Raw genomic sequence first — 19,701 nt, 5'->3', positions numbered from 1 at the left:
AAGACCTTTTCCCTCCGGCCTCCCAACTAACACACTATATGCATTTCTGGATTCGCCCGAACGTGCTACATGCCCTGCCCATCTCAAACGTCTGGATTTAATATTCCTAATTATGTCAGGTGAAGAATACAATGCGTGCAGTTCTGTGTTGTGTAACTTTCTCCATTCTCCTGTAACGTCATCCCTCTTAGAGCCAAATATTTTCCTAAGCACCTTATTCTAAAACATCTTAACCTATATTCCCCTCTCAAAGTGAGAGTCCAAGTTTCACAACCATAAAGAACAACCGGTAATATAACTGTTTTATTAATTCTAACTTTCAGATTTTTTGACCGTAACATGAACACAGAAGTTTGCGGCCAGGTTACCAAATGGGATCATTCACAATGATTCACATAAACACTGACATTAACATTGCCTTTAGACGTTAACATCAAAGTTTGCGAACTCCAGACTTTCATGCTTATGCTTACGTGATTTGCAAACAGTACACAATCGTGGAGCGCTGAAGTGTACGACAGAATATGAGCACAGTTTAGTATATACAGTCGCGAAGCTCAATACGTAGTAAATATGCAAACAATAGATAGTTGCTCACCACTAGGATCGCTAATATCGCCTCATTATAGGCAATGCAAAATAGTACCGTCACAGTCTATTGTTTCTAGCACCCTCAAAACTCAAGCTTCGTGACTGTATATAGTAGACTGTGATATGAAGAGATGGCGTCATTGTTATGTTTCCATGGTTACCAAGTATCTTTGCGGTTATATTTATGAATGATGTGATTTTACCGTAACGTTTACATATTTAAGTTAACGCTTACATGTTTAATTTTCATTGTGAATGGGCCTTTAGTCTTTGTCTAAGCGTTGTCGGCTGGAGAATGGATTCCTCGAGCTGAAATCCTAACTTCAAATTCACTACAGATGTTCAAGGTCATTCATAAACTCCGGAATCTCTTGCCATTGTTTATTTGTATAAATTACTTAAAAAAAAAAACAAGAAATAATCCAAATGAAAATAGATTGGAAGCAGCTGGCAATAAAATCAGTTAACGTTTTTATTGCTCCACTCTTGCTTCGGGACGATCGTCTATTTCTGTCTGTTATTTATTTGAATGCTCCATCCGCACGTCAGCGGTGTCTATGCCACGATGAATGGAGCACAGAACCCGCTGCCTCCGAGTTCATCAATGTGGCTCGGGATCGTTTACGTCGAAAATTAAAGCCGATCCACAATAAAAGGAACTTAACCTCTAGACGGCGACCCCCAGTCAAAACTCTTTCCAGCTCGTTTACGCAAGTTTTTCCCCATTCAGTTTCGACGCCTTGGCACATCTTAACGACTTCCTGTGCACATACCTGGAGACGGGTTCCCTTAGTCCCGATATCATTTACTTAACCATTAATCTCTATTTATTATCTGGAGAAAGTGGTTTGCTCTTGTGTGACCCGTAACGAAATATTAACGAAGTATGAAGCACCTCGCGGTATGCGAACACCTAAAGAAGTGTAGCAAGGAAATATGGCAAACGGAAATTTAGTTAGCGTCTGTGATTCTTGGGCGCACTCCAAGTTTGTGTGTAGCGTCGGGCTCCAGCAGAAATCGTCCTGATGTTTCGGTATCTGGAAATGTTCCAGTGCAGGGGGAGGGGGGAAGCCGCTACTCTGTGAAAACTTGGCTCTCACAAACTTGAGAAGCGGAGCGTCGCGTTTCCAATGATAATAATGTCCATTCCAACTTTTAGTTTAAAATTTACCCATTGATTTCGATACGAGATAATGGCACTTATTAGTTAGGATTTCCCCCTGTCTTTCATGAGTTCAGTTTTTACATTAATGAGAAATACATTCAGAAATCAAAGTCCTCTCCATTTAATCTCTATCCGTGACGAAACTTGCATTTCAATCTAGAAGAATGTTGTGTATTATTTCAGAAGTAACTTTTGGCGGAATATAATCCTGAAATGTCAGTGTCGGCCAAGTGAGAAGCAGAACATGAAAACGTCGTAGAAGGGAATCTAAGATGGTGGTAGTTAATAGAAAATGACTGCCGTACATTTTTACGAATCCATTCTTCCGAATAACCATTTTCCGAAAGGCTGTGTCGTGTGCACATTTGAGACCATTTTTATTGTGCGCGCTTCTATTTCCTGCACACAGTTTTAGTTAAGTTTTATTTTAACATGTCGGAGGACTTGCAGAACGGATGGTACTGTGTTTGACTCTCGCCAAACCACACTCAAACTCATCAGGATTTCTGTCACCACCATTATAAATCTTGTTATAATTTATTTTATTTATTTACTTTATTTATTTTATTTATTTATTTAGGCTACATATTTATTTATTTTAATTAATTAATTAATTAATTTATTTATTTAATTAATTAATTAATTAATTAATTAATTAATTTAATTAATTTATTTATTTAATTTTATTTTATGTATTTAATTAATTTATTTATTTATTCATTTTATTTAATTGTATTTATTTTATTTTATTTATTTATTTTATTTAATTCATTTATTTCATTTAATTTTATTTATTTTATTTATTTCATTTATCTTTTTTAATTTCATTTAATTTATTTATTTTATTTATTTATTTTATTTACTTATTTACTTATTTACTTACTAACTTATTTACTTACTTACTTATTTACTTACTTATTTATTTATTTACTTATTTACTTACTTACTTATTTACTTACTTATTTATCTACTTATTTATTACTTATTTATTTATTTACTTATTTACTTACTTACTTATTTACTTATTTATTTACTTATTTACTTACTTATTTACTTACTTATTTATCTACTTACTTATTTATTATTTATTTATTTATTTATTTAATTATTTACTTACTTATTTACTTATTTATTTACTTATTTACTTACTTATTTACTTACTTATTTACTTATTTGTTTACTTATTTACTTACTTATTTACTTACTTATTTATCTACTTATTTATTACTTATTTATTTATTTACTTATTTACTTACTTATTTACTTATTTATTTACTTATTTACTTACTTATTTACTTACTTACTTATTTACTTATTTATTTACTTATTTACTTACTTACTTATTTACTTACTTATTTATCTACTTACTTATTTATTACTTATTTATTTATTTACTTATTTACTTACTTATTTACTTACTTACTTATTTACTTATTTATTTACTTATTTACTTACTTATTTACTTATTTATTTACTTATTTACTTACTTACTTATTTACTTACTTATTTATCTACTTATTTATTACTTATTAACTTACTTACTTATTTACTTATTTATTTACTTATTTACTTACTTATTTACTTACTTATTTACTTATTTATTTACTTATTTACTTACTTATTTACTTACTTACTTATTTACTTACTTATTTATCTACTTACTTATTTATTACTTATTTATTTATTTACTTACTTACTTACTTACTTACTTACTTACTTATTCATTCATTCATTTATTCATTCATTCATTCATTCATTTATTTATTTGGCTGGAGTGCGTTACAATGTTGAATGACAGCATTGATATCCTGTCATATAGCTATCACTCACTTATCAACGTACAATTTATTTATCGTCCTATTACTAGTAAAACCAGTTAAGACAAGTAATACAAGTTTTGTAAAAAGAGAAATTAAAACTTTATTAATGCACGAAAAATCATAATAAATTCTTCAAATAAAGTAATTGGTTTGTTGCCTGCAAGCAACATTTCGGACTTATTTCATTTTAGTAGAATACAGAGCACGGAAAGACAAGTCGGGGACTGTACTTAACTTATTTTACACAAAAAGTGGATTTAATCGGCTTTACTAGTAATAGGACGATATATACATAGGTAGACCTCCTTACATTATATGCACACATACATTTTAAAATTTATGTTACATGTCTTTTAATGTATTTATTTCCCTCATTCATTTTTCTCTTACTTTCTAAAGGTATGTTCCTAAGGATTTTATTATCTGTTCATGTGTAATTCTTGATAGTGTATTGTATACCTGCCGCCGAGAATGAATGTTGATGCAGCCGAGCGTAACTAGAACGCCATGACCGCACTGGTAGAAAAGGTGGGTGGGGTAAGAAAGAGGAGTAAAGAGTCGCTCTCAGGAGCTACAGTTCTGCAGGTCTGCCCTAGACTTTCAGAACACGTAACTGAAGCGGGTAAGAAATGATGGATTGACTTTGCTACATTCATGCTGCCGTTTATCCAGCGTTGCCACATCGTGTAATTTGAACTCAATTTTTCTCGGAAATTAGGCCCGGGGAGCAATTTTCCGAAAGAATAATTTGGGCATAGTTTGCTATGGTAAGTTACGTGGTGGCTGGCATATGTGCGAATTATGATTCACCCTGTACTATATACAATGTTTATACAGAGACATCATTTTATTTTTACTTCAATTTTTATTGTACCTGAGTTTTTGAATGTACTTCACTCCCACCCCTTCTACTAATGAAGTTCACCGTCCTCCACACAGATCCAAGACTGCATATACAGTCATAGTAGCCTTACGGTCATAGTGAACAGTACGTTCCAAAAATATGTTTGCGTTTTCCAGTGACGAAAGAGCTTTCAATATTGAATCATTTTCGCCCAACTACTGTCGTCCATTTGCCTATGTCGCATCCCGGTTTCCCCCACCAGCTTTTATTCGCCAGCTAGTGGCTGGGCTGTCTCAGCTCTTTTCTGAGAACATTAATTTCTGTTAGGAATTGGACGTCTACGTAATATTATACAACTGTTTAAAATAACTTAAATAAAAGGGCCTCGTTAAGTAATTAACTTCACGTGATTTCCTCCCTTTCTACGTCCCTACGACATAACCACTTGGACGGACAGTAGATAGCATGTCTGAGTAATTTTATCTTTTCGGATCGGGCAGAAGTGAAGATTGGATGTACAGTACGTAAAGTACTCTTTTAAATAGTAGGTACAGAATTATTTCAACATGAGTTACTAGTACGAAGAATGAAACTGGTAATTGGGATTAGGTACAATAGTCTATAGTGGGATAATATGCACAAAAGAACTGTAGCCTGTATCGAAATGAACGGCCACCATTTTCAAAAATGTGTTTAAATATCCATATTATGATTATTTTTCAATTTAACTTCATTCTCTATATTGTACGCTAATGTGCTGTAGACAATATAATATACACTGCATAATGAATACGTCCGCATGGATAGCTCAGTTCGTGAGTAAAAACACTCATTGTTAATACTGTACTGTATTTTGATTAAACAAAAACCTAATGAAAATGATCAAACTCGAAAGCTCAATATTTCCTAGTTTACGTAAATGGATGAACTACTTTTCTTCCCTCCTATACCTAGTAAAGTGATTTGTTTGTATATTACTCCAGTATCATCGAACTCCAGTCGTGGAAGGGGGTAACAAACGGCGTTGATCAGGAGGTATAGGCCAGTTAATATTAAAAATGTTAGTAAAAATAAAATGATGTCCCTGTATTAATCGTTTCTAAAAGTGTTATAAGCAAATATATTACGTAACTGTCAATTAAAGAGAATGCGCCGAATTTTCACGGAAAGATAAATAGTTGACAGTTTAGAATTACATCAGTCACAAGATTTTTAATTTTAAGTCTCAAAAAGTTGCAATTTTAAGATTTCAGAGGGGAAGGAAATGCCGAACTAGACGTACATATAGCATTCAGGATTCCCCTCTTTCAACAAAACTGTAGGGTAGGCGTACTAAATCAAGCAGTATGTCTTTATTAATGTTTAACTTTGCCATATTTATCAGTTGGAAGTAGGCTTCTCTAAAAGCCGTAAAAAGATAATAACATGTTTACTGGCTATTTTCAACAAAGTTTTTCGAAGATCGTTAGTAACTTTTCGATATATATCAGAGTTAGCCTGCTACGAAATTTCTTACACTGGCTGAATCTATAGAAGCCTTGCACACGCTTGTGGGAAGATCGATACTTGCACCATCTCTCGACTGAAATTGGCACTATTATGCACTGAAATTACAACGGTCATATTTAAGTGGGAGATTACATTTAAATATTGACAGATAAATGATAAAATATTTAAATTATCATTATTCCTGATGAAGTAGTTCAGAAATATTATAGGAACGATAATAAACCTTTCTTTTGCATTCTGAAATACGAATTTATTGCCAAGGAGGTGAACATAACCTAATTCAAGGTATGACGTCATGTGGCAAATAGCCATTCCTCCGCCATACACTTTCATGACGTCACTAATAACTCTTTACCACAGTCTAGTATATACAGTCACGAAGCTCAATAAGTAGTAAATATGTATCCATAGATAGTTGTTAACCACTAGGATCGCTAATATCGTCTCATTACATACAATGCGAAATAGTACCGGCACAGTCTATTGTTTCTAGCACCCTCACAATTCAAGCTTCGTGATTGTATATACTAACCTGTGTTTTTACTAATAGTGTACAACTTTTGTATTTTATTTTGTGGAACACAAAGTTACAAATCCATACTATAGGCTACAAGAATTTTTCCTAATAACATATAATAATGTGTGTCGTGACGAGAATATTGTACAAAATGGAAATATAAAAATTGGAAATTTATCCTTTGAAGAGGTGGAAAAATTCAACAGGGAGCAACAGTAACAAATATAAATGCCACTCGGGAGGAAATTAAACACAGAATAAATATGGGAAATGCCTGTTATTATTCGGTTGAGAAGCTTTTATCATCCAGTCTGCTGTCAAAAAATCTGAAAGTTAGAATTTATAAAAAAAAAGTTATATTACCGGTTGTTCTTTATGGTTGTGAAACTTGGACTCTTACTTCAAGAATAAGGTGCTTCGGAAAATATTTGGAGCTAAGAGGGATGAAGTTACAGGAGAATGGAGAAAGTTACACAACGCAGAATTGCACGCATTGTATTCTTCACCTGACATAATTAGGAACATTAAATCCAGATGTTTGAGATGGGCAGGGCATGTAGCACGTATGGGCGAATCTAGAAATGCATATAGAGTGTTAGTTGGAAGGCCGGAGGGAAAAAGACCTTTAGGGAGGCCGAGACGTAGATGGGAAGATGATATTAAAATAGATTTGAGGGAAGTGGGATATGATGATGTGGACTGGATTAATCTTACTCAGGATAGGGACCAATGGCGGGCTTATGTGAGGGCGGCAATGAACCTCCGGGTTCCTTAAAAGCCAGGGAACAACTGGATAATACGCACGGCAGACCAATATCGATAGTCGACTCTACTCGCTGGCCACTAGTCACCGGGCCGTACCGAGCCTTATCAAACAAAATATAATCGAAATGGTGGTAGTCAAATTCGCGACTATATTCTTAAATAATTCACTCCATTAGTCAAGTTCAAGGTTTTATGTAGTACAACGGCGGTTTTTTGAATGCATTAAAAGAAAATGAAGATGTAATAAGATAATAAACTAGGTTATCACAAGGAAATTAACAGCAAAAAAGGTGTGTTTCACGGAATACAATTAAAATGACGGAAAGTAAATTTCCGGTTAATGTTCGCCAAAGCGTAAAGTACGTAATTATGACGGCGTTGCTGTTTTATTTCTGGCCTATAGAAAAATACCCAGCCTTTTACGAAAAAAAATTTAAGGACCATGAAATTATTCACCGCTTTCATTATATGCCTATTATTTTTTAACAATATTACGAATCAAAATCTGTCATATTATATAATTTTAACTACTACATGGACGAACCAAATCAAGCTAACCTAACCTAACCTAACCAAAGCTAACCTAACCTAACCAAAGCTAACCTAACCAAAGCTAAGCTAACCTAACCAAAACTAACCTAACATAACCAAAGCTAACCTAACCTAACCTAACCTAACCAAAGCTAAGCTAACCTAACCAAAACTAATCTAACCTAACCAAAGCTAATCTAACCTAACCTAAGCTAACCTAACCTAAGCTAAGCTAATCTAAGCTAACCTAACATAACATAACCTTCGTAAATGCAAGGCCTGTAACCGGAGCAAGAAGGGATCTCAATCATTTAATCTGCAAGTACACACAAAAATAAATTCAAGTAAGGATCACGCTCCCACTGCATGAGAGGTCCGCGCATGCGCTACAGCAAAACTGTTTCTGTCCCGAGCCTCTCATCTAAGGCACTCGTCATAATTTACTCGCAATATTTACGCAAATACACATTGTCGCTAACAGTGGTGCTATCTCTCAATAATGTTCAGAACGAAGGAGGTAGACAGAGAGAGAAAAAATTTCTCCCGCCAACTACGCCACACACCAACGTCATGTTCTTATGTTGGTGACATTGTGTATTTACTTAAATTTGGTGGTAAACGTAACGGCACGGTTCAAAGTGACCGTGCTAATTCTCCAGTATAGCGAAAGCCAGTAAGTGCATATAATAGTGTATTAGACCAGACTTTCATGGAACTCTAGTGTTCATTGTGTTAAAGTTAACCCAAGATGCAAAACATATCTCAGTCGAGAGTAAAATATATGTAAGAAAAATAATAAAGTCAAACATGATCTCCTGTCAGAAATCCAGTTTGCGGGTTTCACGTTGTCGCAAGTGACCTCTATCGACCGAAACAAGTGAATGAAGCGCGCGCAAGCTATCGCCGTTCGATGACACGCTCTGTTGAAAAGTTTCGTTATGTGTTATAAAGTTTGGGGTGGATCGTGCGCGAGCGGAAGTGTAGGGGGGGGGGGTGGTCGAGATAAGCTGCTCTGTGAGAGCCTGTTTACTCTCCGTCCTATCTCGGGGATAACAGCTAGAATGGCTGTTAAACGATCTCCACTGCGGAGTATCACCCGAATGCGTGAACTTTCTTTGGAAATTGTTCGCTAATGATTTAATCACGTGCGACTCCACTTCTATTATTTGGAAGCCATTACAGCTGTGACTGCCTTTTGACTAACGAAAGTTAGGGCCACTCCTGAACAGGGTCGTGTTTCAACTGTAAGTGCGCGTAGATCTGATTTCTTTAGCGGAAGTGTGTTCGTGTCTCGTGTTCACTGCGTGTCCTGAACTAGGCGTTTACTTTGACTTCTTCATTAATTATAAGAACTATAAAAAGAAAGTATTGCAATGCTCTTAAAAGTGAATTATGAGATTTTTTGAATCTGTGAAACAGTTTATTATGAGTAGGGACCGGATTTTTATGTAATTACATTTTATATTCCTTTCAACTAACCGTATATAAATAACAAATCTTTGCGAATCTTGTAATTACCATTAATATATTAAAATTTGATACTACATATTTTTACATATTTACCACACATTACATATTATGGCTTGATATTACATAAATCTACATATTTAGGGGTTTTATTCATTTTTACTTCTTTCAAAGAAAAAAAAAACTTCTGCTGGGAAAGTTTACAATTTGAAATACACAGCTTCAAGAAGCATTTTACCTACCCGAGAAAGGATATATTTCGGGATGGAACATAACATCTTAGCTCCAGGAAGTAAAAGCGGCACTCACCCCATACCGCCCACTGTAAATATGAGTGAACAAAAGGCAAGAATTCTCAAACAACTACCTTGTATTGTAAAAATCACTCAGAAAGTAGCGTTGCCTTTATGCGGTGGAGTGGGACGAGGATTTGTCTCCAACTATAATTATTCTGCACACGTCTTAATAAGCCGTTCCCATGCAATTTGCAATCTTACCCACCCTCTTCCTAATCCTTCCAGGGAAAACACGTGTCAAGTTTGACATGAGACTTTCAGGTTATTGCTTGACTTCTTTATTTTAAATTTAGTAGATCTATACGGAAATTGGATTTTCCAACCAATTAGAAAGTATGGTTCTCGGCTGGAATAATCCTACCCTTTTGAATGAGACAGGAATGTCACTTTTCAAACAACAGTTTGTAAATGCCTATAGTTTGAGGTTTTAGTAGGTACTTGTTCCTTACAGGGAGCAGCTAAAATGCACGTGTCTCACATCTCCTCTTATTTTCTCCTAATCTAGTAAAGCGAAACAGTGCTTGCAGTACTGTTGTGTCATTCATTTCACTCAGTACTAGTTTTAGTACTTCCAGTACCTATTAAGTGCAAGTGAGTTTATCTACTGCTTTTAACTAACTAAAATGGCCCCTGTACCTTCAACCGTAACGACAAAAATAAAATCATGGATTGCGATGGATGAAGCTTTCACTAAAGATGGAAAAATAGTAATGTGTCAAGTGTGCGGTAAAAAAAAGTCGGGTGCTCTATGAAATCACAACTGGAGAGTCTTACCTATCCTATACCTGCCAGATATTGATATTAAATATTTTCATGATTTTACATATTTTGGTACATATTTAGCTTAGGCCTATTTCTCTTACATAAATATGTACATATTTCACACCTTGATATTACATAAAAATTTGGTCCCTAATTATGAGTTAAGATAAAGATTATGGACACTAAAAATAAGCAAGAAAATAGACACTCAAAAATTAATTACGTTGTTGTTTAGTCAACTGTTCGAAGACAGGTTGGAACCTCATAAGTGACACCAAGAAGGCACCACTTATGAGGCAACTAAGCCAGAAGATAATGGAGTACGGTGGCCAGTTCCTTTTCTCCTCCATTGCATACGTCGCCGAACTAGTGACATATTACACTAATCAGACTTCTGATGCATACAAACAATTGTTCTTCCTCTGACACATATCGTCAAGTGAGATGTAATGCCTGATAATAGATGTACATATCAGCCAGAACTTCAATCATAGGATAAAATTAATTATATGCAATTAAATAGGCAGTAACAAACTAGATTTAAAGCCATAATCAAATTGAAATTGCATATAGAGTGACCCAACCAATTCTTTTTTCTCTTCCTGATCAGTTTCAGCATCATTCTTTCTTCACCCACTCTTTCCAACACAGCTTCATTTCTTATTCTGTCTGTCCACTTCACACGCTTCATTCTTCTCCATATCCACTTTTCAAATACTTCTAGTCGATTCTCTTCACTTCGTCGTAATGTCCATGTTTCTGCCCCATACCATGCCACACTTCACACAAAGCACTTCACTAGTCTCTTCATTTGTTCTTTTTCCAGAGGTCCGCAGAAGATGCTTCTTTTTCTATTAAAAGTTTCTTTGACCATTTCTGTGTTTCTTTTGGCTTCCTGGCAGCAGCTCATGTTACTACTTCTAGTACACTCGAAATATTTGAAGCTGTCCACTTGCTCCACTGCCCCATTTCGAATTCAAAGGTTTACCTTTTTCAGTTTTCTTTCCATAACCATGGTCTTCGTCTAATTTATATTTATCTTCATCCCATACTGCTCACAGCTGTTATTTAGCTCCAGTAGCATATCTCTTAGTATCGTCTCCTCTTCTGCTAACGGCGCCATGTCATCAGCAAATCTTATGCACTTTATTCTTCTTTCTCCTACTATCATTCCTCCCATGTTATGAAAACAATTCTTCACTAAATCCTCCAAGTAGTTAAATAATTGATTAAATGGCAATCTTACTCCTGTTAATTACGTAAGCATGTGCGGCTTATAGCCGATTCGGTGCTACTTGACACCATCCTCAGAGCCTTCTGTGTCTCGGCGCCATCTCAACTTCACTGCCTGTTGTGTGGGTGCGTTCGTGTGATGAAGAATTGTGTCAAATAGTGTGTGTGTTCTGAAATTGATCTGTGTGTTGATAATTTAATTAGGGTGTGTTTTAGTGTGTCTGTATATTTCATATTGTTCTATTGTGGTGAGTTTTTGATTTTTGGGTTGTATGTGTAGGATTTCCATGTCTGTATTTATGTTATTGTATGTGTGGTTAGCATTAGTTATGTGTTCGGCATATGTAGATGTATTGTGTCCTCTGGTTATTGCTTTAATGTGTTCTTTGTAGCGTGTTTGGAATGATCTGCCTGTCTGTCCAATGTAGAAACTGTCGCAACTATTGCATGTGAGTTTGTATACGCCTGTGTGGTCGTATTTATTTGTTTGTGTGTTGAGATGTCTTTGAGTGTTTTCTGTTCTGTAAGCTATGTTGTATTTCTGTTTTCTGAATGAGGATGCGATCTTGTGTGTGTGAGGATGGTGTCAAGTAGCACCGAAACAGCTGTAAGCCGCACATGCTTACGTAATTAAGACCATAGTAAGATCGCCATTTAATCAATTATTTATATTCAAGTGTTAAAAGTAGTGTACGAAAGATTCAACATGGATTGTCCAAGTAGTTATTGAGCAGAGTACATGATAAAAGTGCCTTGACGTACTCCTCTCCCTATTTCACTTCCTTTTGACATTTCTTCCCCTGTCCTGATTATGACTAGTTGTTACATATAAAGATTACTGAACGGCCTTCTCTCTTTTCAATTCACATCCATTTTCTTCAGGATTCCCACCAGTTTATTCCAATGCACTCTGTCAAAACCCTTTTCTAGGTCCACAAATACTACATACACTTCTTTATTCTTCTCTAGGTATCTTCCACCGATTGTCCGTAGCAATCCAATTGCATCTCTCGTACCTTTTCCCTTCCTGAAGCCAAACTGCTCTTCTTCCAACTGTTCTTTCATCTTAGAATATAAACGCTGATTCAGTATTCGCAAGAAAATCTTCGCCGAGTGCGATATAATACCACCATGTAATATTTTGGCATGTTTTTTTTTTTTTTTAATATTCACAATTTCAGTCTATTTTATATGTTCCTTTCCATATTATTTTCGAGAATGTTAACTGAAAAATCTAGAAAATGCACCTGTTAACACATCTATGTCATTAAATTTCTACCACTAAAATTTCTATAAAAAATGTTCTACACAAAAACGATACAAAATGCTACATTCGGACATTAAGAAGTGCCATAAAATGCTAAATATGATTTCTAAAGTGCTAAATTTCAATTGGTTTATAAAATCTACCGTCTCTGAACATTGTAGATCAGGCCTGCACAAGGTTTGCGCTCTCCGAGCCGGCTCACAGCTCATGAGCGGAATGCAGATATTAGCTGCGCTCTGTATAAGGGTGGACTGGAAGAAGGGGTGATCTCGTACAAAATGTACACAAAAGGAAGTACTATTACGAGTGCTTATGAAATGAATTCCCGTTCAGTGTTTGCAAAACTATCTTGGACTATTATTAATTAATAAAGAAATATTTATTTTACAGAAATAATACAAATTCTATAGCTACTTAAATGTACAATATCATTTTGTTATATTTTTATTTATCAGTACATTAAAACGAGGTTTTATGCTGTTGGCAGCTGAAAGGAACAGAAGCCTGCTGATCGTAATGAAACATCAGTTACAGATGTTCGATGTCTGCCTTTATTAAAGTTGATTATAGAAACAGTTGCTCACAAATATAAATGTTGAGCCAAACATAGCAATCATTTTCACAGTCAGCCAGTGTAGTCGTGGTTACTACTGCTAATGTTTAGTCTTGTAAAACTCAACCAGGCTAGTAGTATTATTCAAACGATCTTTAGCCCTTAGGTCACATTGAAGATCAATAAGTTCGAGCTGTAAATCGTTAAATGTTAAATGTTATGTTCCGTCTTTTAGATTCTTCCATACTGTACTGTAGCAGTAGGTAAGCAACGTGAAACAGTTACTGAGAATAGGCCTACACACTGCACTCCACTAGATAACTGAGTGGTCGTTTCCCTCTCCTCTACCTATAGCAAGTCTATATCATTCTGACGTATCTTCCTTTCCGATTCGGCGAGCGGTAAACACCGCTCTCCCGCTCTGAAGGAGCGCGCGCGCTCGTTGAGCGCTGTTTGTGCAGGCCTGTTGTAGATGATAAATGAAACGAGATTAGGCGGAGATTGTTGGTGAAGCGAAAGAGGAAAAGGAGAATACGCTCTGAAAAACCCTTTGCTTGTCCACTGCAACTTACATCACGATCTGGTCGGGGATCGAACCTGGGCCGCCCGAATGAAAAGCCAGCGCGCTTGAGCCTCAGAAGGGACAAAATGACAAGGATGCGCCATAGAGATGACAGCTTTATTAATGGATAGCTGGAGCTCGTCTGTGTGGAGAAGTTGCATATTTCTGTGTATCTTTTGCCAAGACGGCTACATTATGAATATTATCAACTTCAGAACTTTGTCCCAGTTAATTTTGAACAGTTTAATGCGGAGGCAGAACTCTGAAGCGAAAGTTCGCGATCCTTGATTTAGTGGAATATATTTGTCAAAGTTACGCATAGTTGAAGTAGTTGCAGACCACAACACCAGAGAGTGTGGATCGTGTGCCCAAGTTCATTGCGACCAATGCGACGACGTACGGAGGCCTATGCTTGTGTTGCTTCACGAGGTGTAGACTCATGATGCTTCAAAAGCAAATTTCTAAGTTTTTACGAAAACGTTTCCAACATCTATAGTCTACGTCAGGTATGCTCATTCTCTGACTCGCGATTACGTTCTGTAATCACAACCTTCTAATGCAGAGCGTGCTGTTCCTCGTTCGAAGCTCGACGGATGACTGCGGAAGGCGGTTCAAGTACTTAGTAAACGTACGAACAGTGCGGGGCAATGACACAGTCAAAACCTTCTGTAAGCAAACGATTATTCCGTACGGTGGGAGGAAGACTATTTTTGTTTTGCGTTCGGTGAAAAAGTAAAATGTTTACTATGTTGTAAGATACTGAGCAACATAAAACGACATTATACGCTCTGCCATCCAGAACATGGCGAAGTGACAGGGAAGCTGTTTTCTGTAATAAGTATTCATATATTGTTGTTGTTGTTATTATTATTATTATTATTATTATTATTACAATTATTATTATTATTATTATTATTATTATTATTATTATTACAATTATTATTATTATTATTACAATTATTATTATTATTATTATTATTATTATTATTATTATTATTATTATTATTATTACTATTAGTAGTAGTAGTAGTAGTAGTAGTATTGTTATTTCTATTGTTAGGTATATTACAATAAAATTATTATTATTATTATTATTATTATTATTATTATTACTATTAGTAGTAGTAGTAGTAGTAGTAGTAGTAGTATTGTTATTACTATTGTTAGGTATATTACAATAAAATTATTATTATTATTATTATTATTACTAGTAGTAGTAGTAGTAGTAGTATTGTTATTACTATTGTTAGGTATATTACAATAAAATTATTATTATTATTATTATTATTATTATTATTATTATTATTATTATTATTACTATTAGTAGTAGTAGTAGTAGTATTGTTATTACTATTGTTAGGTATATTACAATAAAATTATTATTATTATTATTATTATTATTACTATTAGTAGTAGTAGTAGTAGTAGTAGTAGTAGTAGTAGTAGTAGTAGTAGTATTGTTATTACTATTGTTAGGTATATTACAATAAAATTATTATTATTATTATTATTATTATTATTATTATTATTATTAGTAGTAGTAGTAGTAGTAGTAGTAGTATTGTTGTTACTATTGTTAGGTATATTACAATAAAATTATTATTATTATTATTATTACTATTAGTAGTAGTAGTAGTAGTAGTAGTAGTAGTAGTAGTAGTAGTAGTAGTAGGAGTACTAGTATTGTTATTACTATTGTTAGGTATATTACAATAAAATTATTATTATTATTATTATTATTATTATTATTATTATTATTATTATTATTATTATTATTATTATTATTGTGGTTATTTTATTTCAACATAAATACATGTTATGATAAAATAATTTTTCAGAGGCACTACAGTTTCAACAATTGAAAGCACTTCATGAAGACCGAACATTGAAGAGAGTCGAACAATTCAGAGTCTAAGTTTAGGAGTAAGTTATGTAATATGTTGAGAAGTAGCAAAGGCACTAAAACCCTTCACGGATGGTGAACTTGTAGAGAGATGTATGGAACCTGAACGAAATATAGTTAATTATACCTCTGTACTGGAACGACTCAAATGTGAATTCACAAAAAATAGATTTAGTGATTTTAGACGTATGGAGAGTGATATTAATCTTTTTTTTTAAATCCCTTCATAGTAAATTTAGTACAATCCGTGAGAGTTCAGTTCCAAGACGAGTTAATTGATTTGCAAAGTGAGTAGAATTCATAACTAAATGCAGAGAATATGACTTGACAAGCATAGAAGTATTAAAAAATTAACAAAACGAAATATCCCACGATGAGCTTATTCGCTGCCACTATGTTAACTATCTTTGCCTCGACATTACGTGTGCGAACTATTTTCGAAAATTAAGATTGCTAAATCCAAACATAGGTCCCGATTAACAGATGAGCATCTTTTGAGCCAGCTGTAAAATTCACTAAATTCGTTGGAAATAGATTTCCGATTACTTGCAGAAAAGAACGCACATGTTGAATAGACCGCAATGTATGGTGGAACATGAAAATAACATTACCTATGATATAATAATATTATAACTATATTAAATATAATAAATAATGTAATAACTTAATATTACAATGTATATTCTTTCCTTTTTCAAATTCAGTTTATTATCCGTATTTTTGTAAGAATGTGAGAGCTATGGCACGGGCGGTGCTGCAATGTAGTTGCGGAGCCCAGTCCGTACACTGAGTGTGTTATGCAGTGCAGCATCATCCGTGTAATCGGAGCTTTTACAATTTTGAGCATACCTGATTTACTGAGAAACGGCTATAGGCCTATATAAACTTATGTTACTGAAAACTATAAAACTTACGTAAGGTAACAATATTGTTATTAAAAATGAAATACTATTACAATTATTAATCAAGTGGTGTGGGTCCTTTTCATATATGTAATGGCAGTGTGATATAGATATTTATATGTCTGATTCTCTAACTTTCCTTGGTAGTAATTCAATCATGCTTCCTATTTTAGCTGCGTCTTTAAACTACATCAAAATTAATTTCATATTTCTTTGGTTTAATTGATTAGATTTGTGATCGCTGCCAAGTATATTTTTTTGTAGGGAAAATAGCATGCCATTTCACTTCTTGCTACCGTGATGAGTAAGTTTATTTCCCGTAACCAGCAACAAATTAAACAATGAAGCTGCTAACGATTTACGATGGACAATTTTATTTAGGGCGCATATAAGATTCTACAACTCTGACATATCATTCGCCTCATTTTCCACATCTCAGCAATAAATTCCTCACAACAGCCTATATTATAATTAATCCAGCAGCATTTGATAGATGAGTATTGTCTGGAAGAAGCGCAAAAAATTACAATTCATAAGAAAAGACCAAAAGGTATTACTTATTGATAAAATAAGAGATCTACAAGATTTTGTAGTCTCTTGATCACCTCAGCAAGATCTCTTAGTGGGAAAAAGTGATTCTGCCCTCTACATTTCAGAGTAGTTCACGAAACATGCAGCAGCTATACCAAGATGCTAAGTCTTTTGTTCAAAGTATGACAAACTTTACATTTTCTTAACTTTCACATACAATCCGCAATGACCCGAAATAGCTACTGCATTACTCCCACATGAAAAACTCGCTGATCGTCCTGACATTGTTACTAGCGATTTCGCATTGAAACTCAAGAACTGAAGACGGATAGGTTCAAGGAAAAGTATTTGGCAAAAAAAAAAAAAAACATTCATAGGGAGTATGTTTCACTATTATGGAAGCAAATAAGTATCAAAATGTCTGGTATTCTTCATTGAAAATAAATCTTTACAATTTTTATTTGAACTTTTTATGGACTTAGTTTTCAGCAATTGCTCCGCAAGCCACTAGTTGTTTATTAAATTCAGAGACTGAACAAAGAAAAAATAGCATCATGCATGGCCTCCCTCAACGAATAATTTTTATTCTACGCATTCTTTTTTTCCTAGTAAACACAGTCCCTGGATACCAAAACAAAACACACTAAACAAGACATACAAATACAAATAGAATATTTCTAACTTAAAACTCTTATCAAAATGTTTTTTATTCAATTACATAGTAGTGCACCACGAAATAATGTATGGACCTTTGGCGAAATTTCATGTTTAAACCCCGTAGCCCTCGGTATAAACATCTTCATTTCGCCCTTGATACATAAATTATTATTATTTCTTCTTGTAATATTTCAATATAAACACGTTGCACGTACTCTGTTTTATATTTTAGTGAATTCTGCGGTTCAAAATGAAAGTAGAACTTTCAATTTAGTCTGTAGAACCTAGAAAGTTGTGAAAAACGTTATAACTCTAACCATCAAAATATTTATTTTTCTCTTGCTGTAAAATTTTAATTTACCGCTTGCAACGTTTTTCCGCTTAGCTATTCAATCATTTATCACTTTTGATAACTTCTGCTAAGGGGAACAGATAAGTTTATGGTATTGGCAGTTGAGAATGTGTCAAAATATGTCTGCTTAAGCAAGCTTTGCTGTGTGAGAGAACTGTTGAATACATTTTGTTTTGCTCTGTAAATTATGGATTCTGTTATTCCAGTCATTCATAATGGCTTGGTTGTAGTAAAAATAGAACGAGTGTATCATGAGAGTGCAGATGACGGGAACAGCGCAAGAAGCTCTGGATTATGAGCGGGATTACGTCCCCGAGCAGCGAAGCACGTGCAAGAGACAGAAGAAGGGCTTTGTCTTTAATCCCCTTACTTATAAACCATTTTGTTTGCAGACGTTCCCGATATCGTGTCTCAGGAATACGCTGTGCCTCACGTGAGCAGCGATGGAACGCCGCCGCCCCCCTTCCCCGTCGTGCCCCCCGCGACGCCAGCGAGAACACTGCCCCCTTTGCACAATTTCTTTCCCAAACCGCCCCCTGTACCGCCGCCTCCAGAAAAATATTACGCTGCAACGGAAATATGTAAGGTAAGACCAAAAAGGTACAGATGCATTGTAGGGGCCAATCTCCTTATTGGTTGAATGGTATGAATGCTACTATCGATATGTATTGTTGTTATAATCGACATAAAAATATATTGCCAACTTCTAAATTAACAGTCGGTTTTATTTTGTTGACTTATTTTCCTACACAATCGAAGCTATATTCACGTTGTTTTGAAATGATTAATCGAAGATGGTTTGCTTATTGTTTATTACACGCACATTTGTATGTAATTTCTATTCCATACGTTTTTTTCTATCCCAAGATCATTAATAATGGTGAATATTATTGATGCTTGTTTCCTGTATTTCTTAAAATAATGTTATGTGGCATGTTAGTTTTTATTTATCGTTATTTACGTAAAAATGATGCGCCAAAAAATAAAAAATAATAATAATTTCGTACTCACTCCACATCCTATATATTCACATTTGTTTTTCAGTGATTTATTAAAGAATGTACCGGTATTTAAAAGACTAATTTAGAAACATGTTACATAAATCATCCTTGTGCCAAAAGAGAATGCTCCCTGGACCAAATTATTGTTGAGATATCTATTGTCAATTGCTTTTATTTGTCAGTAGGCATTGACTGACAAGCAACAAGTTATACTAAATATGTTTAGGATTAGTATAAAACTGGCCTATGTCTCCTATAGTGGGCAGGACATAAGTAACATTCACCCAAAATATAACACAAAGTGACTAAAATCACATCAGTAGTAACAAATTGTTTTAATTTTTTTTATTTAATTTTTTAATTTGGTAGCATTTAATGTTTATCGAATATCGAATGCTAAAAACGCTAATCGAACCATTACTTCCGCTGACTTTTTTTTGCGTATAATGTGTGATGGGTGGCCCCTATAATGC

The 19,701-nt window shown here is 34.4% G+C and overlaps 1 protein-coding gene across 4 annotated transcripts in view; it reads left to right on the top strand.

The window, feature by feature from the left end:
• The window catches only part of Ddr (discoidin domain-containing receptor 2), a 1,446,713-nt gene that overhangs the window by 1,387,812 nt on the left and 39,200 nt on the right, over positions 1 to 19,701 (top strand). For all 4 annotated transcript variants that reach the window (XM_069815692.1, XM_069815694.1, XM_069815693.1 and 1 more), the window contains one exon: positions 18,620 to 18,813. In XM_069815692.1, the coding sequence (XP_069671793.1) occupies positions 18,620 to 18,813 (194 nt within the window). The remainder of the gene's footprint in view (positions 1 to 18,619; positions 18,814 to 19,701) is intronic.

This window comes from Periplaneta americana, chromosome 17 (genome assembly GCF_040183065.1).
Source record: "Periplaneta americana isolate PAMFEO1 chromosome 17, P.americana_PAMFEO1_priV1, whole genome shotgun sequence".
Classification (NCBI taxonomy): Eukaryota; Metazoa; Arthropoda; class Insecta; order Blattodea; family Blattidae; genus Periplaneta; species Periplaneta americana.
The sequence above is the reverse complement of the archived record's forward strand: the minus strand, read 5'-3'. Positions and strand labels throughout refer to the sequence as shown.